We start from the raw sequence: 27,664 nt of genomic DNA, 5'->3' as shown, positions 1-27,664 counted from the left end.
CTGCTTGGTGCCTTGGGTACTAGAAACACTGATAAAAGGGCACTTCAAATGACGGTACATCATTCTAGAAGTGTTTCCATTTCAAAAGAAAAACTGCTGCTTAGAAGCTACAGCAAAGGCTGCTAGAAAGCTCACATTTATCTCTCTCGATTCTCTGAAAAAGTTCTCAATTACAAGGAAAAAATTGGACTTGTTCCATTTTCATATTTGAAAGAAGGTCTGAACAGTTTTTGTGAGAAGTTTTCCTCTGTTCCTTTTGCATTAGAAATTCATTTCTTGTCTAGCCCAGAAGAGAAGACCTAGTTAAATGATGGTATCACAACTGTTAATTTTAGCACACCCAAAAGCGTGCTAGGTACCTCACAGTACAAGTAAGGAGACACTACCTTTACTGTTAACATACCATCTAATTTCAGACATGACATATTGAGAGGAGGAGTAGGTAACAATAATAGGGATCTATACAATACATTTCTGGTCGTGACCCATAACTGATTGACCCAGTACACTAATATCTTGTTTTTATGGTCTAGAAGTCTTCAGTGCCAACACTAAATCATGTTGATTAAAAACAAAGTAAGATCATTCACAAATGCAGCCTCTTCAGCATTCATGCCAACACCACACTGAAAAGCTGATATTTTTCTCAGATGCCTACATGTCTTCTGTAGCACTGACACCCTCTCCCCCCAAAATCACAAAGTAATTAAATCTACTTGGGGGGGGGGGGGGGAGGAGACAAGGAAAGAAGGAAGTTGTTTTAATGTATATTAAAGAGTTCAGCAAAAAAAAGAGAGGTTACCAATAAATGTTCGTAAGCATCTTCGTTCACCATATACCTCCCATAGCTTAAACAAAAACAAAACAAGGAATGTTAATTTCTGCACCACATTCTTATGAAATGACAAGTTTAACTACAGATGTACATGACACTATATGAGAATTTTGACCACAACTAGCCTATCTTGAAATTCAGAAATAATGTGAACATTTGCCACAGAATTTCTGCAACTATCTCAACAGTATGCAAGGCTGAACTAAAATGAAATTTCATTCAGCAACAAGAAATTAAATGGTCCAGTTTCATAAACTCAAAAGAGGAACTTTTCAGCAAAAAATGTTTTGCTATCAACATTTGTCCAAGCTATAAAATGTAGCTTTACATAACATTGTCTTCTACCAAATGATAGCAGCAGCAAAGGTAAGCTTAAGGACTTGTGACCTTCACAACCTAATTGTAATAGCATTTAAATATGATTATTAAGTACTTATACTGTGCTAACACCCAAATTGTTTTAGGCATTTTACATACACACGTGAAACCAGAATGCCTGCCCCAGAAGGCTTACAATTAGGACTGTCAAGCGATTAATCGTGCTGTTAAACAATAATAGAATACCATTTATTTAAATATTTTTGGACGTTTTCTACATTTTCAAATATATTGATTTCAACTACACCACAGAATAAAAAGTGTACAGTGCTCACTTTATATTTATTTTTTATTACAAATATGTGCACTGTAAAAACCGAAATAGTATTTTTCAATTCACGTCATACAAGTACAAAAATGCAATCTCTTTATCCTGAAAGTGCAACTTACACATGTAGACTTATGTACAAAAAATTACTGCATTCAAAACTAAACCTTTAGAGCCTACAAGTTCACTCAGTCCTACTTCAGCCAGTTGCTCAGACAAACAAGTTTGGTTAAAATTTGCAGGAGATAATGCTGCCCGCATTTTGTTTACAATGTCACCTGAAAGCGAGAACAGGCATTTCGTATGGCACTTCTGTAGCTTGCGTTGCAAGGTATTTACATGCCAGATATAATGACTAAAGATTTACATGTCCCTTCATACGTCAACACCATTCCAGAGGACATGCATCCATGCTGATGATCATGGGTGGTGCATGAACCACCGGCTGGGGGACGCTAGCCCCTAGCCCCACCCCTTCCGCTCACGGCCATGCCTCTTCCCCCCTCCCCTCCACCAGAACTGAGCCCCCACTTCCGCTGGAGCCCAGAGACACCCACCCCACAGTGGCCACTGGCCCAGCCCCATGGCTAGCTCCCCAGCCCCAAAAGGAGTGTTGGGAGGGCAGGCGGTGCATGGCCCCAGCTTCCCCAGCCCTGGGGGTTGGCCGGCCGGCTGCAGCCTCCCCAGCTCCAGAGTGCGGACGGCGCATGGCTCCAGCCTTGGGAAGGGGGGTGGCTGCAGCTCCCCATCCCCAGAGCACCGGGAAGCTGGACCCAGAGGACTGGAGCCACACACAGGGAGCGGTCACAGCAGGGAGAAGGGTAACACTTGGCTGTTTGGGGAGGCAAAGCCTCTCCCAGCCTATGTGACCTGCGCCCATGCTGATGATGTGTTCTGCTTGACAACTATCCAAAGCGGAGTGGACCAGTGCAGGTTCATTTTCATCGTCTGAGTCAGATGCCACCAGCAGAAGGTTGATTTTCTTTTTTGGTGGTTCGGGTTCTGTAGTTTCCACATTGGAATGTTGCTCTTTTAAGACTTCTGAAAGCATGATCCACCCCTCGACCCTCTTGAATTTTGGAAGGCACTACAGATTCTTAAACTTTGGGTCGAGTGCTGTAGCTATTTTTAGAAATCTCACAGCGGTACCTTCTTTGCATTTTGTCAAATCTGCAGTGAAAATGTTCTTAAAACAAACATGTGCTGGATCATCATTGAGACTGTTATAACATGAAATATATGGCAGAATGCGGGTAAAACAGAACAGGAGACATACAATTCTCCCCCAAGAAGTTCAGTCAAAATTTAAATAATGCATTTAAAAAAACAAACAAAAAAACCGAGTGTCATCGGCATGGAAGCATGTCCTCTGGAATGGTGGCCAAAGCATGAAGGGGTATACAAATGTTTAGCATCTCTGGCATGTAAATACCTTGCAACACCGGCTACAAAAGTGACATGTGAACACCTGTTCTCACTTTCAGGTGACACTGTAAACAAGAAGCAGGCAACACTATCTCCCATAAATGGAAACAAACTTGCTCGTCTTAGCAATTGGCTGAACTAGAAGTAGAACTGAGTGGACTTGTAGACTCTAAAGTTTTAGATTGTTTTGTTTTTGAGTGCAGTTATGTAACAAAAAAATTCTACATTTGTAAGTTACACTTTTATGATAAAGAGATTGCATTACAGTACTTGTATGAGGTGAACTGAAAAATACTATTTCTTTTATCATTTTACAGTGCAAATACACCTCTATCCTGATATAACGCAGTCCTTGAGAGACAAAAAAAAAAATCTCACTGCGTTATAGGTGAGACTGCATTATATTGAACTTGCTTTGCCCCCACCCCCGGTTCCTTGTTCCCTGACCGCCCCCTCCAGAGACCCCTGTTCCTAATCACCCCCAGGACTCCACCCCCTACCCAACCCCCCGCTCCGTCCCCTGACTGCTCCGACCCCTATCAACACCCCCCGCCCCCTGACAGGCACTCAGCGGCAGCGGCGGGAAGCAGAGCAACACTGCCCCAGCCTGCTCCACTCTGCCATCTCCCAGCTGCGGCGCTCCATTTCCCACCATGGGTGTGTGCAGGGAGGTTGGGGAAAGGACTCCCCCCCCGTACTCACCTGCGGTGGGAAGCGGAGAGCCGCAGCTGGGAGCTGGCGGAGTGGAGCGGGCTGGGGCCGGGCTCTCCACTTCTGCTGCCAGTGAGTGCCGGGGGGATCCCTTCCCCCAAGCCCCCTCACCCGAGCGACATGGCTGGGGCTGAGGCAAGGGAAGCGGAGTGGGCTGCTCCTGGCCCCCCGCTAATACCCATGGCCACTCTGGGACTGCAGGGCCCCCAAAAGTGACCCCCCATAGCTCCTGTCTCCCAGACCTGGGGGAAGGGGCCCCTGACCGCCCCCAAGACCCTCTGCCCCTTATCCAACCCCTCGGCCCCAGCCCGGCATCCTTAACATGCTGCTCAGAGCAGAGTGTCTGAGCTTTACCGTGTTGTATGCAAACCCGGGTTATATCGAGTCACGTTATAGCGGGGTAGAGGTGTATTTGTAATAAAAAATAATATAAGTGAGCACTGTACACTGTATTCTGTGTTGTAAGAGAAATATATATATTTGAAAATGTAGAAAAACATCCAAAAATTTAATAAATTTCCATTGGTATTCTGTTTAACAGTGCAATGAAAAAAAATTAATCGCATGAGTTAACTACAATTAATCGACAGCCCTACTTACAATCTAAACATAAAAACAGATGAGAAATGAGGGAGAAGAATACAAAATACAGTACATGCAGTGTGGGCAGGGCGGTGATAGGCATCTATTTAACACACACACAGGTTGCTGCAGAAACCTTAATTTTTGCACTTCTTGACTTCATTTTAACTGTGATCTTTATATTTCATTAAAATAGTTTCTGCATTACTTATTTTTACATTCAATGCGGGTGATTGACAACTTAACTATTTATTTTTATGCAGAACAAAAACTAATTCAAACCATTTCTGGGAGAAAAACTAGAATGTAGGATGACTATTTGACAATTTTTAGCCTGATACAAATTTAAACAGGGGACTCAAACCCTGGAAAAGTACCTGTTCTAACAGAATTAGACTCACTATTTAAATGCTGTGAATGCTACATTTGTACGAAGTGAAGGTATATCAGAAACAACTCACTTTAATTTTACAGTCCATGGAGCAAGATAGCAATATGTGGCCAGAGAGTGGAAACAACCTGACTGCACTGACACCCTGTAAATAAGAACATAAATGATTAAGGAACAGCAAATTGAGCATGTGGATTTTTTTTCGAGCTCAATTTCCCTCTTTTCTAAAATATTTAGCTCAAATCCTAAAACACCAACCTTATCAGAAAGGTTGAAGAGGAGCCTGTACAATCTCCTGCTCCTTTTAACACAGCAATGTATTTTAATCAATTGCTCCTGCTGAATCACCAGGGGGCAATCCTGAGTCACTGCAATAGTTGTGTGCATGCCCCCTTCCCCTCCCACACGGACACCCACCCACACCATTACCATGGCAGCCCTTGGCAAAGAAATACAAATTGTGGGTTTGGAACGTTAGCTTTGACAAAAGAATAACACAGAGCTCTCCCCCCTGCCAATCTGACCTCTTCATAATACACCCAGTTCTGCACAATCGTGACTACAATCCTCTTTATACTACAATCCTGTGAGCAGTAACTGGGGCCTCTCTAAGCAGCCTCCTGGGGTAACTTCTAACTCAGGCCTCTTGCATGACAACAACTTCAACCACAGAGGCTCTGACCCTGAAAACACTAAAGGCCATTTGTAACTTTACTCAGGTGAATAATCCCAGTGGGCTGCAATTGGATTTTTAAAGAGGTTACTATAAAACCAACAGATACGTATGTTGGAAAAAAAAACAAAAACAAAAAACAAAGACTTTCAGACAGACAATACTTTACATCACTTTATTTTACAGCACCCTGATTTCCGGATGCTGGTTTCATACAGCAAGCTTATTTTATTACAGATACCTAAACAGAGCAAAGACGTTCATAAAAATGCTACATTGCATTTGAAGTTTGAAACATCACTAATACAAGGAAACTAAACCTTGAACTCAGAAATGGGAGAAGTAAAGGAAAAACACTAATTCAGAAAGTTTTCAAGTGTGTTTAAAATGCTATTCCTGATTATTTATACAGCCTCCCAAGCCTACTTATTGCTCAACACACAAAAGAGGCACTAAGCTGACAGATACAGAACCAAATTTTTATAGCAGTTAACTTGTACTGGCAAACTTTTCCCACTAAAATTTGCACATGTAAACAGGTAATTGTTCATGTAGGAACCATTTGCATGTGCAGTTTTCTGATGAGTAAGCAACAGCTGCACTCAGAGTAAACACAATGTATGAGCATCTTTTCTTGAGTATTAGGATTATTCAATGTTAAAAAAGATTTGCAGGGGATTTTAAGAGGTACCATGGAAATCAGTGCATAGAACACAGTGGGGTTAAAAAAACATTTCCTCAAAAAAAAAAAAAAAAGATTAACTACTGAATAGGACTAACAGTGCAGCTTTACAGGGAGCAGTAATGGTGGAAGTGCTAGTGTAGACATAATGCAGGTATTTTTACCTTCCAACTACCTTCACTAAACAGGATTAGCAGACTTGGTCGGTAAGAACTTCTGCAGTTGGTCTATATAAGCTCTCCCACGACTGCTACCATAAATGGAAAGTGCTGGTGCAGGAAAAAACCCACAAGGAATGAAAGTCTTAGCCCCACTGATGTCAAAGGGAGTTCTGGCAGAGAATTCCATGGGGCCACGATTTTCACCCACAATTTCTAAAGTTCAGAATTATGCAAAAAGCCAGACACAACAGCTCCAAAAGAGGCAGAAACTGCCCAAATCATTAAAATGTTAATCTTTACTACCCCCTTGAGATGCCAACATTTCAGTGCTGCCCCTTTCAGCAGAAAGGCACAGGTCATGTGCTTCTCTCTCTTAGGGCCAAAGCCCCAAATATCCCCTGCTGCCACGATATCTAGCTTGCTCTTTCCCTGCCCTCCCCCAAAAGCTTAGTTATGCACTGTCAGTATAAAAAGTTTGGCATATTACATAGTGAAATTGTGGGACCTATGTAGAAAAAGTATCAAAACATACAAGGGCTACTGCTCTACTTGTACCTTCATTTTCACAGATCACTCATTTGCACTGTTCATTTTTCAAATGTAAATGATTCCGCAGCATAATTTCCAACCTGCTGCAACAAAATGCTAGCGATTCTAAGAACACAGCCCCAGAATTCAGGCCAAGCTGGCCACAGAATACACCAGGCCTTAATATTTTCTTCTTATTGCAGCTATGCAACACATTTAACACAATGTCATGTTTAAGCACATTTAACATGGATTAGGATAGTACCTAATGACCATGCGTGAATGAGGAACATATACCGTCTGCTACAGCTGGCTCATCTTACTGGATGAGATTCAAGACAGTGGACAGCAGCCAGTAGATTAAATGTCTAGGGATTAAACATTAGGAGTCTCCAGAGTCTGCCTTGAGTTGAAAGCTCTGGGTAAGGAATGTGCCTTGAATTGTATCACAAACTTAATCCAACTTGGGCTCAGATGCATTATCGGCAAAATCAAATTGCAATGGTGAGGGCCCAACTCTGAAAAATACCTGCCCCGATTCAACAGCTTCTGTCTAGCAACAGCTAACTAAAGGGGCTCCTTCAGAGTGCAGTTGTCCTACTACACATGGCAGAGGCAGCCTCTGAAAACTAAGGGAACGCCTACAGTACAGAACCACATCAACCTAGTTATGTCGATGTACAGCCACCACAGTAATTAAACTGCTTTTGCATGTCCACATTACGCTCCTTGTTGGTGGTGCGCATCCTCACCAGGAGTGCATGGACCAATTTAACTGTCAGTGGAGGGCATTGTGGGATAGCGCCTGAAAGTCGACCTCAGCAACGCAGTTTCTACACTGACACTGTGTCAACCTAACTACATCAACCTAAGCGCTGTGCCTCTCGCGGAGGGGGAGTTAAGTCAGTGCAGCGGGCGAGTTATATTTCAGCATTGACGCTTACAGAGTTAGGTCAATGTAAGCTGCCTTGCCTCGACCTAAGTCTGGCTAAAGTCCAGACATTTTAAGTTTTACCAATGTACAGGTCAGAACATAGTGTGTCACATCCGCAGTCTGGTCTGCCTAAAAAGCAAGCACATCCAGTCTGCATTATCTGAATGGATAATGACTGAATGGTCTTCAAGGCTAGCTCTAGATTAGGCACTACAGCAGTCCAAGCATTTGGTAATAAACACATTTGAACCAGAATAAAAGCTGTATCTAGAAGGGATGGACAGGCGCAATATCCTGGCCTGCTAGAAGCTAAAGAGTTGCTGGCCACTCTCATTTGGGTGCCTGGAGAACAGTCTAGTAAGAACCTGAGATTTCAAGCCACCCTGACGATTGTAAAAAATAAACCAGAATTCAAGGAGCAGTTAAATAGTTCTTTAAAATGTTTCCCCTCCTCCTCCCAGCTTCATCTCAGGTTTATCTGGATTGACCCTAAGCGAGCTGGCTTTCACCCAGGACTCTCTCTCTAAGAGCTACTGGCAAAGTAGGGAAATCCTTCTGTTATTGATATTTAATGTCACTGACTTTGTGCAATCATACATAAAGTCTAAATAACTAGGGGGTTGCACACTTCATAGCTTCTGCAGACTGAGCTTGCTGCACACGCAAGGGGCTCCCTGGATCCCTACCACAAGCTCCCTGGGTGATACCCTCCTTCTCTTTCAGGGACTCCCCACACTTTCCACATCAGTGCTTAGGTCAGTGTAATTTTCGTCACTCAGGGGGTGGCTTATTCACATCCCTGAACGATACAAATTATACTGACATAAGTGGTAGTGTAAACACAGTGTTGGTGAAGGAAGACTTCTGGAGGAGAAATTGTAGTCAACAACTACATTGTGGGAAATCTTGTGATGTTACTGTTAATACCATGAAACTGTTTTTGATAGGGAATTATGTTACAAATTTTCACAATAAGGGCAAAATTTTCATGATCCTCCAGAATTAAACCTAATTTGTTCATGTACCAGTGTATGGGTGAACTCCTAGTCCAACTGAAGCCAGTGGGAGTTTTGCTGTTGACTTCCTGGGGACCAGGATTTCACTACATATGTGCAAAACCTGCAATTGTGCATGGAAACTGGTAAATGAATGAATACACATTTGAGTATGCAAACACCCAATTTGTTTATGCACAATTTTGGAAACTCCAGAAAATTTGTCTTGAATGAGTCTGGGTCCATTGTTTTATAAATAAGGATCTGAAAAGCTACTTAGCCACAAAGACAAACATTTACATTATAAAAAAAGAAAAACCTCATTTTCAAAACAATATTCCCTACCTTTGTATGTCCAGACCATACATGGAGCTGTTTCTTTGGGAGATAGCATTTCTCAGGGGGCACTGTAGAACGGAGATTAACGCCAACATCTTGAGGAACATGAAGATAAGATCTTCCCTGGTAGTCATACATTTCTTTGACTAAAAAACCGAACAAACCAAAAAAACAGAGTACTATGAATTGCAGGGAACCTGTAATTTCAAAGGTTACAGATTTGGGAAGATCCAACCACCACACAAAATTAAGATTAAGAATTAGATATAAGGCAGCAGTCCTGCTCTAAAAAGCAAGCAAAAATTGCTCTTTGGATTTCTACATTTATTGTGTCCCAGCCATTTGATATTAAATGTGCCCAGTACACAAATAAGAAGTCGAGTTTTTCTGATTGCTAATCCTGGAAACTCTGTTTGGGTTCTGAACATTAAGCATTTTTGCCATGGCTTGTTTATCGCCAACAGCAATAAAGCTTCCACAGACCAGACGGAGCTCTCACTTATGGCTCAATCCAACTCTTTTGAAATCAATGAGGTTGTTTCCAATTGTTTCAACAGGAGTTGAAGTCAGTCCCTTACACCTGTGCAATCCTATTGCCTTCAGTGGGGCTCACAGAAGTAACTGATGGCAACTTGGGGGCAATTTATATTTCCAACTAGCCCTGTGAATGGAATATAGTGCATCAACGGATTTGCTAACGAGTCAGATAAAGATCTAATTCCCCCTCACAGAACCGTTGGTCAGCTCGGCTAACGGCAGTAAAGCTAGTCCACCTCAACCCTAAAGCCACCACCACCAACCAGATACGACTGAAAACACAGAGAGCAAATCTAAGAAATAAAATTGTCATATTTAGGCAATGATGTTTCAGAGAGTACCCAGCACTTCAACATTAGCTACAAAGGAGATGAACCTGTGCGATGGAAAGATAAGTGTCTCTTAATTTCTAGATTGTCTCATGGGAGCATTTTTGAAGCAACATTAAGTTTGAGTGACCTTAACTGTCTACTTGCATATTACTGAATATTTTAGGTAATTTAATACAATGGAACGTTAATTTGGAATTTCCATGAAGTTTGTGTTTTGAGAACAATGAAGTGTTCCTTAAGGGAATTATGTCTGACTATTTTAGATCCATTCTACCTTAAACTTCAGGTGAAGTCTTTTTGCATTGGAATAAGTTATCAATAATTTAAGATACACAGTTAGAGAACAGAAGCACTGATGACTTTCTGGTCATAAGCTTATTTTTTCAGAAATCTATAATTTGCAGCTGAAGAATACAGAACAAGCAGTTCTAACATTTATTCCCTGCTGAACCTTTCTCTGGGAAAACAAGAGGGGAAAAAATCACTAGATACAAAATATCAGGTCTATTTGTTCTGTATTCTTCACTTTGTTGAGTGTTACGCTATTGACATACCAGGGTCATGACAAATACAGCAAGTCTTAAATGTAAGTGATACAGCTCTTTCCTTTTCCTATTATATGACTGTGAAAAGAATTTCCAGTTCTGTATTTTCCTGTTGGTAGGAATTAGCACCAATGAAGGAAGATTCCCAGTTTATGAGTTACTCTCTTTAATTTTATTCATAAAGGCCCTATGTATGCAAAACTGTCATTGAAAGGCTTGGGTTTTTCGTCTGCTTAGGGCTTTGGGATGAGGCCCTAATTAATTATTCTTATGTAAAGATGCAAGCTTTCAATGTGCAGCAACTCTACTTGGCTACACAATTATTCACAACATGACAGCAAGAAAATTGGCATCAAATAGACTAAGAACAAAATTTAAATGACTGTCTAATGTTTAATATATAATCTGTTACAGCATGAACTCTAATCCAAAGTATTACTTGCAAATACAAGATCAAAGCATACGACTGAACTTACATCAAATTTGTTAGTGAAGTACTAGATCTGCAATGGGGCAGAGCCCAAAACCCTAAAGATTTCATTTTGTAAAATAATGAATGGCAACTTGAAGGTGACCGCCAGCGTTTTTGAAATCAATATACAAACAGGTGACATTGCCACACTACTCTTAGCAATACAAACTGGCACTAGTTCAAATTTTCCCCCTTACTGAGGTTTTCTTTTTCTGTTAATTTAAAAACATTTCAGTTGAGCTTGGTCATGAATATGGCTGTTCCCTGCAGGACCTCTCTCTCCCCCTGCTCCTAGTTCCTCTATCTTAGGCTTTGTCTATACTAGGGATGCTTCACCAGGACAGAATAGGTCCTGTCATGGATGCAGCTATACCAGCACAACTGCTCTTGGTACAGGTAAAACTGTCTCCCCCCCTACCCGCCATGAAAGTAAAAGGCTATACCTGTAACAATGCAAATTTGCTGGTATATCTGCATCCATACTATGAGCTTCTGTCAGCACAGATACGCTGGTCAGATCTTACAGCTCTTCGAAAGTCTGTAGTGTAGACACAGCCTACAGGAGAATCTAACTCCTTTTACAGTTGTATATGGGAGCTAATGGGATTCACACAGTATAGCTACCAGTATAGCTGACACGAAGTTACACGATATTATCCTTGATTATGAACGTAACAGAAATTAAAGCAGACTAAAATGGCATTACCATGTAAGATAGTCTTCTCCTCTCCAGGTTTATCATCTTCATGTTTGCCTTTCTTCTGCCTCTTTGCTGTTATTTCATCCAACTCTTTCTGCTCTTCCTAGAAAAACAGAATATGGTCTTGACTTTTTTAAAAAGAGTTACCCTGAAGCTGAAGACAAAAAGACAAAACTGAAACATTGTTTATTTACTAGAATTAATGTATTTGTTAAATATGAATATTTGAAATATTTTCAGGATAGGAAAAAAAACAATTAAAAAAGTAAAACTTTAACCAAAGCCAGAACAGCTTAGAAAGGTATACACACTCTAGAAAGAATTTTAAAACAATTAATTCTACTCAGGCTTACAGGCTATAGCAAAGGCTATGTCTACACTACAGCTTATATCAGCATAATTTATGTCACTCAGGGGGGTGAATAAACCACTCCCCTGAGTGATATAAGTTACACTGACATAAGTGCTGTGTCAGTGGGAGAGCTTCCCCAACATAGCTACCTCCTCTCACAGAGATGGTTTTATTATACGGACAGGAGTGCTCTCTCCCATTGGCATAGAGCATCTTCACCAGACGTGCCACTGTAGCACTGTATGTGTGGACAAGCCCTAAGTGTCAATGACTGAAAGGAGGCAAGCCTTGTCTTTTTTCCTACTAAAGAGTATTTCTTGACTATTCTTTTCACCTAGCTGCTTCTGTTATCATACAGCAGCTATCCTCAGGCCAACAAAGTAAGACACAAAATCTCTTCTAAAGCTACTGTCCAAATTTTCAAACATACAGCACTTAAAGCACTACCTTCAAATGTATCATTGCCACAGTACATTTGGTCTCCACTGGCCTATACTGGTGAAGTCACAAGATTTCTTCCATACCTTGGTCTCTGCCATGGTATGCCACTTTGTTGCTAACGATTCTTACCCAATACACTTTTAAAAACGCTTACTTCTGAGGGTTTGGCTACTTCTTTCTCATCCACATATTTTGCCCATGGTCCCAGGAAGCCATCAATATTAGATGCATCATTCTCTTTGAATTTCTTCCTTTTTTCTATTTTCTTTTGTCCTGTTTCAAATACTGTTAAACCTACAGGAAGAAACACAACACTATACACACTGACGTTTATGCAACTTTTAACTTCAAGAACACAAGTCACTGTATTTTCAGTATAGAAACACCAAGTGATAACAGAAGGGAAGAGGTCTTCTGGATCACAATGTTGCCTTACTTATCTACTTATGAATGTAGCTAATTTAATCCAAAGTAACGAGAAGATGGGTAGGCTGTAAGATTCTAGGTATGATGGATGGCTGTTACAAGTTACTTAATCATGCAGGAGTCAAAATACATGTGAAGTCCACAAAAATATATTTATCATTACTCTTTTGTAATGTCATATGAACACAGTGACTAGGCATTTTTATTGTTTCATGCTTTGTACTCTGTAAAGTTTGGAAAACAATTGAGTCCAGACATCTTGACTTTCCTGAAAACTAAGCTTCCCTATTCCACCACCAGATTTTTTTTCAAGATCAGTCGCTAGAGAAATAATTAGAATCCCCAATCATCTGCCCACCCTCCCTTCATCCCAAGCATCTTTCAAGTCTCACACAAGAGCTGCACACATGCACTAACCTACCACGAGTGCTATGCTCTTTACATTTACAAAGTAAAGTTTGTGTTTTCAGAATTTCAACATTGCAATATACAAACATTAAGAAAAATATTGAGGGAAATCCAAGTGACAGTGAGTTTTAGACATTAAAGTTTAGATTATGCATTAAGTTGTATAAAACCCTTCATATCATGATATATATTAGTGATTTTTAAAATAATGTATACACTCAGAAATCGTAAACATTTACTGCATATGAATCAGAAAGTGATACTGCCTATAAAAAGGGAAAGAGCCAGCATAATGTCAAAGCAAACAAACAGTACACCTTATAAATAAAATTAGAGTTTTTAAAAAACTTTAAATTAACTACAGATGTTATTAGTAACAGGTTAAGTTTAATTTTAAAACAACTTTCGTCTTGACTGCCTCTCTCCCCAATGGAATTGTTATGTGAAAGGAACTCTAATATCCTCAACTTCAATTTTAAAGGAGAAAATGAAGTTAACACCTTTTAAAAACATTTGAAAATAACATACTGAACAAGCTACAGCAGTATGTATTAATTAAACATAGGAACAAATTTCAGGCTATATGGGGGAAGATGTTACTACTTGTGAGAAGGTGTTTACATGAGCATAATTTCAAATGTAAAGAAACCACTTTACTAGAACTAAAAACATTTAATATGTTACATCAAAGTAGTAATTACAGGCCCTTCTGCCTCCGGTCGAAAATCCTGCCACTGGGCTACCTTTCAGTAGTTTTTCTTTTTGGGGGTCAGGGGAGAACAGCTCCATTTTGCTAACTATTGATAACTCAAAGTTGCGAACAGAAGTGTTAAGGTAAATTGGTGTATACGTCATTTATCTGCTAACCCCATAACACTGAATACTATGATACAGCTGATTAACCTACTTAAAGAAGCTATTGCAATGCAGGGAAAATACAATTTTAGCTCAGAGCATGATGGAATAAGGATGACACCACAGCTCAATTGAACTCCAAAAATACACACCTCTGAAGTCTATTTGTATATGAAAAAATGTTCTATTCTAATGTGAAATCATAATCTGAAATCTGATGTTAGAAAAAATCAGACGACTATTAAAAAAGATTCACATTCTAGGAAAAAACAAAAAACAAAAACAATGAGAAACACCCCCTGCCCCCCAAACTATTCTTAACCTGACCATGGAAGGGAAACTACCGTTCATTATTGAGTTTAAAAAAAAAAAGAAAAAATTTCATCCTAGACTTCTGGTCTAAGGAGCATCTCTCTTGACACATCACAAACCTTTGTTAATATTTCCTAGCATTTCATGATAGCCTGTTTTCTATAAAACTGAAACACAACAGAACAGATTGCCATTAAAACCAAATGGTTTTATATCCAATTTGACATTACCTACCTTGATTCTTTTCAGCTTCTTCTACAGAACCAATGTATTTAGTAGCAACGTCCTGAGTATCTAGAGAGGGATCTAATGCATAACCTATAATAAAAGCAAAAATACCAGTTGTTAGCTGAAATTTTTGTTCTGCATATGTTCTCAGTGATTGATTCTCCTCTTGGTTCTCAGTTCTCTTTGCCCCAATTTATCTTCCTCAAAGCCCTATATTTAAGATATCTTCCTAAGCCAAGAGGGACTGGATAAGATATGCTCTGAAGTCCATCAACTTTTCTCCCAGCCTAGCTATTGGATTTACTGCAGAGCATTGCCTGGTGCTTGCTTCCCACTAGAGTCTGAGCGTGCTGCTTCCAGAGCGCTCAAACCTCTTATAAGTTGAAGTAAGTTATTGCTTGGTCAAGTTATTGAAATCGGCCATATGCTAAAGTACTGAGTGCTACCCTCAGGAACAGCCCTTAAACTGAACTGTTACAGCAGCAAATTAATTTCTAAATTTGTACCATTCTTTACTGATACAGAACGCACATTCTAAGAAATGCAACATGACAGCACATATTGCATTAAATAACTGGGACTGTGGTGCGAAGAACACAAGTAGATGGCACAACCTTTAATGTTATAGTAAAGATAAATAATTAAATTAGTTTCTATGGAACAGGTGCACAGAATATTTACTATCACTAATGCCATTTTTTCTGAGAAAGTGCACCCTTGTGGACATATAATTAATTTTAATTAAATATTTGAATGGGACAGTGTCCTTTGAAGACTCACATAAGACCTCAGAATTCAGATAATTAAATCAAGAAATTGAAGGTGACCAACAAAATCCGCAGATAAATGCTAGCGCAAACACCACTACACCGCACTACCACAGGACTTGACATTTTGTGGATCCACACAGAGAGAACCATGACACTAGAGTCTCTCCATGGATATCCCTGCACCAGCACAATTATTTCCCCCTTCTCTTAGGGAAAGTGCACTGGATCAGCAACACTCCCAGTCTGCCTTTTTTTTTCAATACTGAAAGAGTCAATTGTTCTTGAAATGTCTAGAGGAGTTGGCAGAAGAGCAGAGCAAAGCAGCGGATCTGCCTTTGGAATCAGGATTTGTGCTTTGGTGCTTTAACTCTGATCTGACCCTACAGAGCACTCTATACCTCCAGGTGGTCCACATGCATATTATAGGAAAGTGAAATATAAATAAACCCATTCGTGATAAAATATGAAGCTCCATCATGCCTGTGTAGTAATTTAGTAAAAATTATTCCAAGTTGTTATACAGATTATCTAAATGTTATAGTATCATGTGTTCAACACAATCAAGCTGAACAGACATTGCCAATTAGATTTACAGGCAACTGCCTGCTGTTACTGAGCCAGTCATCTAATGGGTTCCTCTAAGCTATAAGGTTTCTGTTATTAAAGCAGAGATTCTACTTTGGATAGATGTCAAAATCAATGCAGTGGTTTATTTGTCCTCGAGCTGTGTTTACACCATCTCTGGGACTCATTTGCTCAGTAGTGGGAAGGAGGGACAGCAAGCCACTGAAAAGAGCAACTGAGACAAATTCAGGCTTCAGCGGGAGCCATGCCTACTTACAAGCAAGGTTGACCTTGGTTCAGTATCTTTTCTTATAGAAAAGCTTTTCTACTTTACCATGGGAAGTCTGACAGACTTCCAAATGCAGCTTCAACGGAAAGCATCCTTTTCTCCTACTGAGTTAGCGTGCTAGGCATTTACATGACCTGCCCTAACACTCATCTTTCCTTCAGTTGCCATTAAAACTAGAGACATCAAGATTTTATGTTGACATTGATTGGAAAGGCACAATTCCACTCCACCTTATATCTGAAAAAAGTTGGGGGTAAATAAGCACAAACAAGCCTAATGCACGTAACAGAACAATTACAGGTAAATAAATCTCTTTAAAGATGCACTCATAGAAGATTACATCACTCTTGTAGAATGAAACTCCAAGGATCTGTATACTGAAATTTTAAACAACCCCAGCGGAATTGGCAATTGACAGCCCAGACAAAGTGACCTGTACTTTGACAGTGACACTTGAATGCAAGGATAATATACTTCCAATAAATGTTATGTGCACACACTGATAGAAACACTTACTTTCTCATACTCTTGGGCCCTGTAAAAATTACTAGCCAAATCTTACTCCTGTTTGGTGCTGGATCTGAGCAACAGTACTTAGTGAACATATGTAGTCTTGCTTGTCCTTTAGACTTTACATACACAACACTTTCTGAAAAACAGGCCCCTTTCAGGCACCTCAAGTTGGCCACCCAAAAATCTGAGGCCTCCAAGATCATAGAATCATGGAATATCAGGGTTGGAAGGGACCCCAGAAGGTCATCTAGTCCAACCCCCTGCTCGAAGCAGGACCAATTCCCAGTTAAATCATCCCAGCCAGGGCTTTGTCAAGCCTGACCTTAAAAACCTCTAAGGAAGGAGATTCTACCACCTCCCTAGGTAATGCATTCCAGTGTTTCACCACCCTCTTAGTGAAAAAGTTTTTCCTAATATCCAATCTAAACCTCCCCCACTGCAACTTGAGACCATTACTCCTCGTTCTGTCATCTGCTACCATTGAGAACAGTCTAGAGCCATCCTCTTTGGAACCCCCTTTCAGGTAGTTGAAAGCAGCTATCAAATCCCCCCTCATTCTTCTCTTCTGCAGGCTAAACAATCCCAGCTCCCTCAGCCTCTCCTCATAACTCATGTGTTCCAGTCCCCTAATCATTTTTGTTGCCCTTCGCTGGACTCTCTCCAATTTATCCACATCCTTCTTGAAGTGTGGGGCCCAAAACTGGACAGAGTACTCCAGATGAGGCCTCACCAATGTCAAATAGAGGGGAACGATCACGTCCCTCGATCTGCTCGCTATGCCCCTACTTATACATCCCAAAATGCCATTGGCCTTCTTGGCAACAAGGGCACACTGCTGACTCATATCCAGCTTCTCGTCCACTGTCACCCCTAGGTCCTTTTCTGCAGAACTGCTGCCTAGCCATTCGGTCCCTAGTCTGTAGCTGTGCATTGGGTTCTTCCGTCCTAAGTGCAGGACCCTGCACTTATCCTTATTGAACCTCATCAGATTTCTTTTGGCCCAATCCTCCAATTTGTCTAGGTCCTTCTGTATCCTATCCCTCCCCTCCAGCGTATCTACCACTCCTCCCAGTTTAGTATCATCCGCAAATTTGCTGAGAGTGCAATCCACACCATCCTCCAGATCATTTATGAAGATATTGAACAAAACCGGCCCCAGGACCGACCCTTGGGGCACTCCACTTGATACCGGCTGCCAACTAGACATGGAGCCATTGATCACTACCCGTTGAGCCCGACAATCTAGCCAGCTTTCTACCCACCTTATAGTGCATTCATCCAGCCCATACTTCCTTAACTTGCTGACAAGATCACTAGTCACTTCTGAAAATATAGGCATCAAACTACATTTATGAAAATAAGTGATTCAGATGTCTAACAACTAGCCACTTAGACCTGGTTCTCTGAAGCAACAGAACTTATTTAGTGCCAAAGAGAACAAGAAGCTACTTCAAATAAGTCATATTCATTTTAATATCAAGCTGCCCTGTCTGCAGGTGCTGCCCCCACAGCTCCCATTGGCTGGAAACTGCGACCAATGGGAGCTGCAGGGACAGCACTTGCAGAAGGGGCAGTGCGGAGAGCCCCCTGGCTTCCCTTAAACATAGAAGCTGGAGGGGGGACATTCCACTGCTTCTGGGAGCCGCAGTACGCATGCGTGGAGCAGCTGCTGGCCCTGCTCCTCGGCTAGAGTGTGGGAGCGGGGCAAACCCCAGACCCCACTCCCTTGCAGGAGTTCGAGGGCCAGATTCAATCGCCTGGTGGTCTGGATGTGGCCCGCAGCCCATAGTTTGCCCACCCCTGGTATAAGAAGTATGCCCCTGTCCCTTCCAAGAATGGGAACAGAAAGAATATTGCTGACAGGAAAGTTAAGTACTTATCTTAAGAAAAGTAGACTGAAAATATTCTGAGCCACAAAACTACTTGTTTTGTTTGCCAAGCAATATAGTAAACAGGGTTTTAGCTGACTGCGTATTCAATTTTAAAGAATTACACATAAAACAAGATTGTAATTCTAAGTATAGTAAATAGATTAAATGGAAGGCACAGAAATCCCTCACCAATTCCCTCTGCTTCCTTTTACAAAAGTATTTCACTTACAAGGCCCTCTATCTTACAATATACTTAATTTGCATTTCTAGAGACAAGTCACTGGTTAAACAAATGCCAATTGAATAAAATGGGCCCTAACAGCTGAGGTTGAAGGCCTTTGAAACCTGCAACTTTGAAGCAGGGTTACTTTACTGATTCTTCCAGTATGCTGAAGCAGAATCAGTCAGCAACATTGCTTCCCACCTAGATTTATATAGAGACAACTACACACTTCTGCTCTGCTACTAATCCAATTTACCATGAGAAATTTTTATCTTCCCTTCCCAAAACTGAAAGGCAATTTTTAAAAGATAAAGTTTTCTATGGACGATAGCACGATGAGACTCTGGCAACGTATTTCAAGAATGCTGGTATGTTTTCAGGTAATTCATAACAAACTTGCTAATATGCTGAGAAATCACAATTCTCATTTACTGCTCCTCCTAATTGAACCTTCTAATGCTTCCGTGCTGGTTCTGCTGATTTACCGAGTCTAGCACAGCTTTTTTGCTGCTCCACTTCCGTCATTTCCAGAAGACCTACACCTACGGAACCAACCCCAGAACAGTACAAAGCTCCTATGGACAAGGTTGCCACTATTTTCTGTTACTCCTAAAAATAGGTATGTCTACACTGCAATACAAGACCTGTGGCAAGCTGACTCAGGCTCATGGGGCTCGGGCTGTGGGGCTATAAAACTGCAGTATGTCTAGACATTTGGGCGTGGACTGGAGCCTGGGCTCTGAGTCTCTGCAAGGGGGAAGGGCCTTAGAGCCTGGGGTCCAGCCCAAGCGCAAATGTCTACACTGCAGTTTTATAGCTCCGCAGCCTGAGCCCCATGAGCCTGAGTCAGCTGACATGGGCTCAGACTCGGTGCTGCAGGTGTAGGCATACCGAATCACAGTGTAGACATCCCAATTAGCATCACACTTATAAAATAGTACTAATGGTAGCTAGTGCATATGGAAACAAGCAACAACAAACCAAAGAGGAAACTGAAAAAGAAAATTTGAAGATATACACATTAAATGGTAATTTATGACAGTTGAAAGAATTACTTAAAATTTGATACTTTAGCCTCACGATTTTCTGGGTAAACATGGCTCACACTGACTCTAGTTTTCATAATTTAAACCTTGATGTTCCAATCCTGCAACTGATAGCACACAAGTAGATTGCTGTATGGCCACAGTGCCCCAGTGAAGTCAATGGGGCTCAGCATGTGGGCAGACTGTTGTGCCAAGCAATCAATTGCTGGACCATGGCCTTAATAACAGTTTAATTTAGAAAGAAATCTGCATACACAGATCTTTTAAAACAGCAGTGGACTGAGTATTATATATTATTTAATAATTTGTGTGGAAATTTCAGAACCTGCCTGGTGGATAATTTATGCTCTTCAAACTCTCATACTTCATCAGAAAGAGGCTATGTCTACACTAACACTTATGTCACTCAAGGGTGTGAATACTCCACCCCACTGCGCAACATAACTTACGCCAACATAAGCACTAGTGTGCACAGCGCTACCTCGGTGAGAGAGCTTCTCCCGCCGACAGAGCCGTTCGTTGGGGGTTGATTACGTAGGTTGACGGGAGAGCTCTCTTCCATCAGCATAAAGCAGCTACATGAGAGATCTCACAGCAGCACAGCTGCATCGTTACAGCAGCGCCACTGTAAGCTCTCTAGTGTTGACATCGCCAGAAGCATGTCAAATTAAACTTTATATTTTAAAAACTGATAAGTTTTTAATAACGATAAACAAATGGTAAGTGAAAAAATAAAAGCCTTGTATGCTGAAATGTATAAGAAAACTTGTTAAAATTTCATGTAAACACACAGCACATTCTTTGTACTGAAAAAGCTCAGAAATCCACTTGCTTTTACATACTGTACATTTTCTATTGCACTGTTTCAATCTGAACAGGATTAAAACAAGCTTTATCCTTTTTCACAATGTAGCTATTTGAAAGCTAAAAAAAGGTCTGAGATGAAGTAATTGGTTACTATGGCAATTGCCCATATGGATCCAAATGCATAAGGAGACGAGTGTCTTTAACAAGAGCTCAAAGCTTCTCGCACGCATCCTCTAGGAAGCCATACACCCTCACACCGCTGAGACAGAAAACTTAAAAAAAGGGTGTTGGCACCAACCACCCATCCATGTCCTTCCATTCATTCAAAAGTCATGAACAAAATACTGAAGTGGGGAAGGTGGGTGGGAAGTGTGGATCCATATATGCAACCATCATGAAGAACCAGTTGCTATGGTAAGTAGCCTTTTTAACTTTCAGATATGATTCTAACAAAATATAGCTATGACAGAACCTACCCACAATAGGCTTATAATTTTAGGTCTATTTGTTAAAATGTGAAATTGTAATTTCCATCTTCTACATAACCACAACTAATGGAGGTTTTAATTAAAATGGTTCAGTAGGAGGTCTTGCATTTGATTAATGTTTCAGAGGAATTCCTGAATAACATTTCCAAAATAAATGCCATGATCTATAACTGTGAAGATTCTCATTTAATATTATTTGGTAAGTCTGTTACAGGCCCAGCCACACATGCAACAGTATAAGACAGAGATCAGCCTCAAAGGTTAAATATAAGGAGTTGTAGGTCTTACCATAAGTTGCAAATGTTCTTCTCTGTTGTTCAAACATGAAATCATTGATGTGTGTTGGTTCTGCATATCCAGAAAGCATATTCCTAGGTGCAGCCATCTGCTGAGTCCTAAACGGGTTTTCTGGCCCAAACTGCATCAACAAAATTAGAAGAAAGTATTTAAAGGTTGTACACTATTCTAGAAGGAATTAGTTTCTTGCTAAGTATTTTGTAATCATCTATAATGTTCTATAGGGAACGAACTGTGTGACTTTCAAGAAGGGCAGTATGTAGTGGCTTTAGCTTACTTTCTCTTTATGGCTACTGTAACTGAATATATGTCAGAATAATATTTGTACATTATATTATATACCAATTAGAATAGGAGTTTCTTTATGCATTAAGTAATTTTCACGGTGAAGCTTCTTGCTCACAGCACTGTTGGCAAGGACAATTCAATAAAAAAAAAATTACTCCACACGCAAAACTCCCATTAAATAGGTAAATAAGGCAAACATACAGAAGATAACAGGAAAGGGGGGAAGGGGAAGCTAAAACCACATGGTGTTATCCTTTTTGAAAGTCAAGCCCTAGAGAACTGTTATAGCAATATGGAAATTGCCTTGTAAAATCTTTATCACTTAAAGAAAAAATGTAATAATATTTCAGCAGGATCAGCTGCACAACTACAGAATATAGACAATTCATACACAAACACACACCTGTTTTCTAAAGAAAGTGCAGTACTATACAATTTTATATTTGTATATTGGTTAAATGAAGTATCCACATGCTTCACAGAGAGTTACACAGGAGAGTTTACAGAATTGGATATAGTGTCTAGTTACAGCAGTGATGAGTTGGGCTGGAAGAGCTGAAATGCAAGAGCAGAAGTTTCTTTAGAGCTGCATGGCAGATCTTGATTTGTATATTCTGACCTATCTGAATGGATTTCCATTTAAATCAATGGGCTCTCTCAAAATATGGAGAACAGAATATTTGAGTTGAGCGCCACTGTGTTGGAGCACAAAGGAAGTGAATTTAGCCACCGTCAGAATAAAAATAACTACCAACATTGATAAGCAGTGACACATGAATGTTTACATAATAGTACATGTTTTTGTAATCTCTGAAGATTGCAGCCATTTGAGGACTATGATCACACACTTGAGGAGGTCTGACATTCCATCCAGGAGAAGGCAATGGTACACATAAAGGACAGAAGTGTGCGTATGCACACACACACACACACACACATCTGTGTTGCGTCCAATAAACAAGCCCATTCTGGACTGGGCAAACAGAATGAAACACAGGTAAGGCTCAACTAGATACTTACATATGAGTACAGGTTAAGTATTCCCCATACATGGCAAGACCACCAGTACTGAAATAGTGCAGAGCTGTCTCCCAGAACTGTAACATGTCACGCTCATAGCACATGAATGTTTCGTTCACATGTTATTCACTCCTCCCCAATTCCCAAGGAAAAATAAGAAACTGAATATTTTATCTGTATTTACCAAAGCAATCTCTCACACAATTTTTTAATGTAAAATGGACCACTAAAAGTGATGTTACAGGTTTACTGTTATTCGTCGATTAAACAAGAAACTCTATGGTTGTAACTTTTAAGACACTAAACTATTATATCTTACAGAGGCTGCATATTCTTGCCTCAGAACAGTTGATAAACCCTTTTTAATTCTGCTTCATTTTATCTCTGAGAACACAGACTGTGCTACTTATTAGCCATACATACCAAAATTGGCTCAAACTTTGCAAAAAAACCCCCAAACTTTGCAAAAAAACCCCCAAAAAACAACAACTTCCAGCTCTGAGCAGTTGTGATTTCAAGACTATGACAGCTGCATGTATTAAAGCTAAGTATATTACCTTTTATACATGTTGCTTATTCCCCAAGGTGCTTTCCTGTGCTGAATACGAATCTCAAGATTAAATTGTTTTTAAAATGTAATAATTTGACACATTTTAGACTGCAGATAATAGAATTAACCAAGCCTCCTCCTCTTTGAAGAAAGTTTCCTATTCTCTCCCCTTACGTAAAACCTATTTTTTCTCATTTTTTTCTTATGAATTTCAGAAGGAGAGAGAATCATTTAATCCATTAGATTTTTTTTTTTTGTATACTCAATTCCCAGTCATACACCAATAAAACCTTTTAGTGCAGAATTCAAGTACGGATCAACAGAACCATTTCTGATTCTGTACTTGCTTGCCCATACTAGATCAGGCCATGAATCCAGTTTGTATGTTATATTGTCTCCAGCAATACCCAACAGCTGATGCTTCAATGAAAAGAAAAAACAATCATAAAACTCACCAGCCAATTCCACAATAATTACATATGAAAAAAATTTTTTCCTAACCCGTGGCAATGAGATTTTAAGCACTGAAGCATAAGATTTGATTACCCTTATCTTGAATATTACTAGTCATAAAATTATCCTGTCCTTTGAAGAGAAAGGATGTAGCCATAACATTTTGATCAGATTCAGAGATGTGTTTCACATACGCAGGACCAAATGTACTCAACAGGATTTACACATGCTGAATGCAGCCCAGGATCAGCCCCTTAGGCTTGATCGCCTGTAGCAGTGGTTCCCTCAGGTTGATAATATGCCATGTAAAGAACCGTACTGTGTTCTCAGTTTACTTCCCTATAATGCTCTTAGTCTCAACACGAGACAGGAGTTAACACTGAACGATTATTTTCACTGTGATATTCCATTTTAAATTTCCTGTCTTTCTAAAATTCTTGTTAGAGGCCGATAGCTCCGTTCTGTCTATAATTACAGGAAGGTAAGAGAACTCTGTCTCTCTCCAGTCTCAGGGACTCCACTAGTAGTTCACACCCCCCGCCTTAATTTTCTTTTCTAAGATGATAAAGTAGTAACTTTTCCTGAAGTCACCATGGACCAGGTAGAGAAAATATTTAATTAATAGGTGCAAATGAAGTGCCACACATTAACTGTGACTGCTGTGCTTGCTGACTCCAATCACAAAGCCTTGAACCTGTCCCACTTGAGACCACTTGGGTTTCTTAAATCAAACATCTATGCAAACCAACAGCCATAAGTTGAGACAGTTCTGTTGTCTATTTGGCCCACTTAAAGTGCAGATTGCGAGCTTTTGTTTAAAATAGCATCTAGCTCCCATGGTTGCACAATAAGTTTTCTAAACAAAGCATAACTGATGCAAAATTTATGCAGAGTTGTCTTCCAATCTGCAGACAGCCTCTATTTGTCTAAATGTGTCATTAACTCTTATACTGGATAACACTAAGAAGTTTTCAAATAAGTTATAGATTTATACATAACTTGAAGGCTTAAATCATCTCTTTCAATCCTTCAGACAAATAGATTGTAGGCTACTGAAAAACAGTTAAGATAGAAAAATAGTTCAAGTTGTTTTGAAGAAGGTTAATTTTAGCCCAAGAGTTTTGTACGCTCATACTACATTAATTTAGAAAAAAAATGATTGAAAACACTTGAGTGATCATGACATGACATGAATACGGTTTCTATTGGTAATACTGGGTTTTAGTTTTATACCGAACTATACCCATTTTCTAAAAGCTATAGATCTATAATTCTGGCAACTATCTCTACTGCTTGCTGATTAACATTACGAGTAGACATCAAAAGAACAGAAGACACAGGACACTTCAGGATGTTCAGCCAGGTAATCTCCTGTACTGGCTTCTTAACAGCACAATGCAGCACATTATTTGATTTCCACCTTTCATACCTCATACAATTCTTCTCTTTAAAATAGTTTAAAGTTAGATTACAAGTGTACATGATATCCTCAGGGTACCTGTTTGTGTTATGTGGTGTCTTTCAGAGTTAGCCAAAGTTCTTATCTTTACTTTAAAGTCCAGAAGGTTGAGGCAACCCTGAATCTAGGGAGAACTTGAGGAACTCTGTACATTCATATTTGAAGAGAATAGGCATTGCAATGTCTGAATTTCACATTAGAACAACTTTAACACAACACATTCCTTTTAAGCTACTTACATTCCTCAGTGCAATGCCAATTAATTTGGAAGACTAACATTTCTGGTTTTAATAAAAATGTTCTTACCTCTGGTGCAAACATGGTGTCATAAGTGGGATTGTACTGAACTTCCTTGATAGCAGGATCGAGGTGGACTCCCATCTCTACATCTTCCTGAAACAACGAAAGTGCTATTGAAATGTAACCAAAACTTCTCGTACATAGCTAATCTAAGATACCGGACGCTAATTTGACTGTATGGGGCACAGTATGCTTTTTAAATTATACCTATATAACTTTACTTTTAGTTCTGAAGAAAAAAAAAAAATCAGGAAAAGCTTGGCGAGAATTCTTATGTATCAGTTAGATGAAGAACAAACGTTTGACAAGTTTTAATTAAGGCTCAGTTTTACCGGTAAAGTTGTAAGTGCAATTTAAAAAAAAAACACACCCGATTTTCTAATATTTGCCCCCCATATACCCATTAACCTAATGGAGAAAAAGCAAAGTACCATAAGAAAAACAAAACAGCAGGAGCCTGGGAAATTTTTTAGAAGATATTTCTGTAGATGCAGGGTTATTAGGAATTCCCTCCATTTCTTAATTCCCTTTCACATACACAGCTTATAAATAGAACCCAATGCAAACTTTCTTCCCTCCATAATGCAGATGTCTTTGTAAAGATGTCAGGTACCAAGGATCTCTGTTAGTCATGGTGTTCCCCTATTTTTCCATCACAACTGCCAACATTTTATGAAGTGACCAGTGATTTTGGTGCACAACTCAACATATACCTTAAAGTGGCCCAATTTTCATCCAGTGCTAAACACCCATCTTCCAAAAATCTGACACCTTAGATGGGCATCCATATATTGGGGCATAAAAATCATGTATCACTTTTGAAAAAATCTTCCCTCCAAAGTCAGTCAACATTGCTTTTGAGCCAACTGGCTGGCTAAAGAGAGAGGTCTTTTCACTCCCCCACATGGATGAAGTTATTCTATTTTATACAGGTACTTATACCACCCTCCTCACCTGAGCACCTTCCAGTAATGCATTAAGCAACACACCTAGCATATTTCATGTGACTCATTCTTCATCCTCTCCCCAGGGGAAATATGTGTATGCAGCGTAGTGTGTTGTTAGATTTAATTCGTATGCTTACATTAAAACATAGCAATATGCACATATATAAGAAGGGAAGGTAAAAAGTATGTGTTGCACTGGGATCAGAAGGTGGAGAGGTTTATGATAGTCCTTGACCCCTGTGAGTTCGTTCCACAATCTGGGACCTGCCCTCCACAAAATCTCCATCTTCCTGCACAGAAAAGCTTTCCCTTATGCTCCACTGTGCCTGAGAAATAAAGTCATTAACCGTGGTCCAAATCCTGGAGCTTTAGATGATCTTTTATGTATTTTGGATTAAGGCCATTGAGAACCTGGTAGATAAGGACCAAGACCCGCACAGCTTGTGGTAGTCCATATTGCTGAGGAGATACACTGCTATTTTCTGTACTAGCTAAAGTTTTCTAAGACCTGATGGCTTCATATCCAGGTGTGGTGCATTCCAGCTAGGACGTGACAAAGGCATGTATAAGCAGGGCCAGATGATCATCCATGAGGATGAGAGAGAGTCTATTTCCAACCAGAGGTGGTAGAAAGCATTACCTGTGGATGCTGCTATGCTTCAAACAAAGGAGGATGTACCATAGCTGTAAGCTTTTGTTAAACTAGGTACAAAATCAAGTACTGAACTCCACTACCCCTGTATGATAATAGATTATGTTATCAAGGGACTGCTGGACCAGCCTTCCCTATTGACATTCTTGCCAAGGCCATAACCCTCAGCCTCTTAAATGGCAGGCCAGTAACTAATAGGACTAGGAAGCTTATCCATCCCGTGCTTTCGATTACTCTGGTGTTCATTCAGGAGTTTGGAAAACGGGAAGATGCAAGGCAGACACCATATGGAACACACACGTCGCTGAACATGCTTGTGCTGCTACTGATGCACCTTCTCTCCCACTCTGAAGGCATGCTGTAATATGGCTCCTCTCCTTGGAAATCTACATAGGGATAGTTCTCATGGTCAAGGCAGAAATAAATATATTTTTATATACATACCTTTTCCCTCACTCCCATTGGTTGGGCCGAAAATTAATGCAACAGTCTGTATTTTTGCCCCAGATTACAGCACGTTTTTCCAGATTAGTTGAGGTCAGTTAGTATCAAGATCACAGTCCACATACACACCTTTGACTAGAAACCTGCTCATTTTGCCTCATCCTCCCTCTATT

The 27,664-nt window shown here is 40.1% G+C and overlaps 1 protein-coding gene across 3 annotated transcripts in view; it reads right to left on the bottom strand.

Moving 5' to 3' along the window:
* CDC40 (cell division cycle 40) overlaps positions 1-27,664 on the bottom strand; it is a 59,064-nt gene that overhangs the window by 15,979 nt on the left and 15,421 nt on the right. For all 3 annotated transcript variants that reach the window (XM_073337030.2, XM_073337032.1, XM_073337031.2), the window contains 8 exons: positions 25,455-25,541; positions 21,370-21,499; positions 14,517-14,600; positions 12,436-12,575; positions 11,495-11,591; positions 8,909-9,048; positions 4,661-4,735; positions 803-848 (listed from right to left, as the gene is read on the bottom strand). In XM_073337030.2, the coding sequence (XP_073193131.1) occupies positions 803-848; positions 4,661-4,735; positions 8,909-9,048; positions 11,495-11,591; positions 12,436-12,575; positions 14,517-14,600; positions 21,370-21,499; positions 25,455-25,541 (799 nt within the window). The remainder of the gene's footprint in view (positions 1-802; positions 849-4,660; positions 4,736-8,908; positions 9,049-11,494; positions 11,592-12,435; positions 12,576-14,516; positions 14,601-21,369; positions 21,500-25,454; positions 25,542-27,664) is intronic.

This window comes from Lepidochelys kempii, chromosome 3 (assembly GCF_965140285.1).
Source record: "Lepidochelys kempii isolate rLepKem1 chromosome 3, rLepKem1.hap1, whole genome shotgun sequence".
NCBI lineage: Eukaryota > Metazoa > Chordata > Testudines > Cheloniidae > Lepidochelys > Lepidochelys kempii.
Note: the sequence above shows the minus strand (reverse complement) of the source record. Positions and strands in the feature narration are given on the sequence as shown.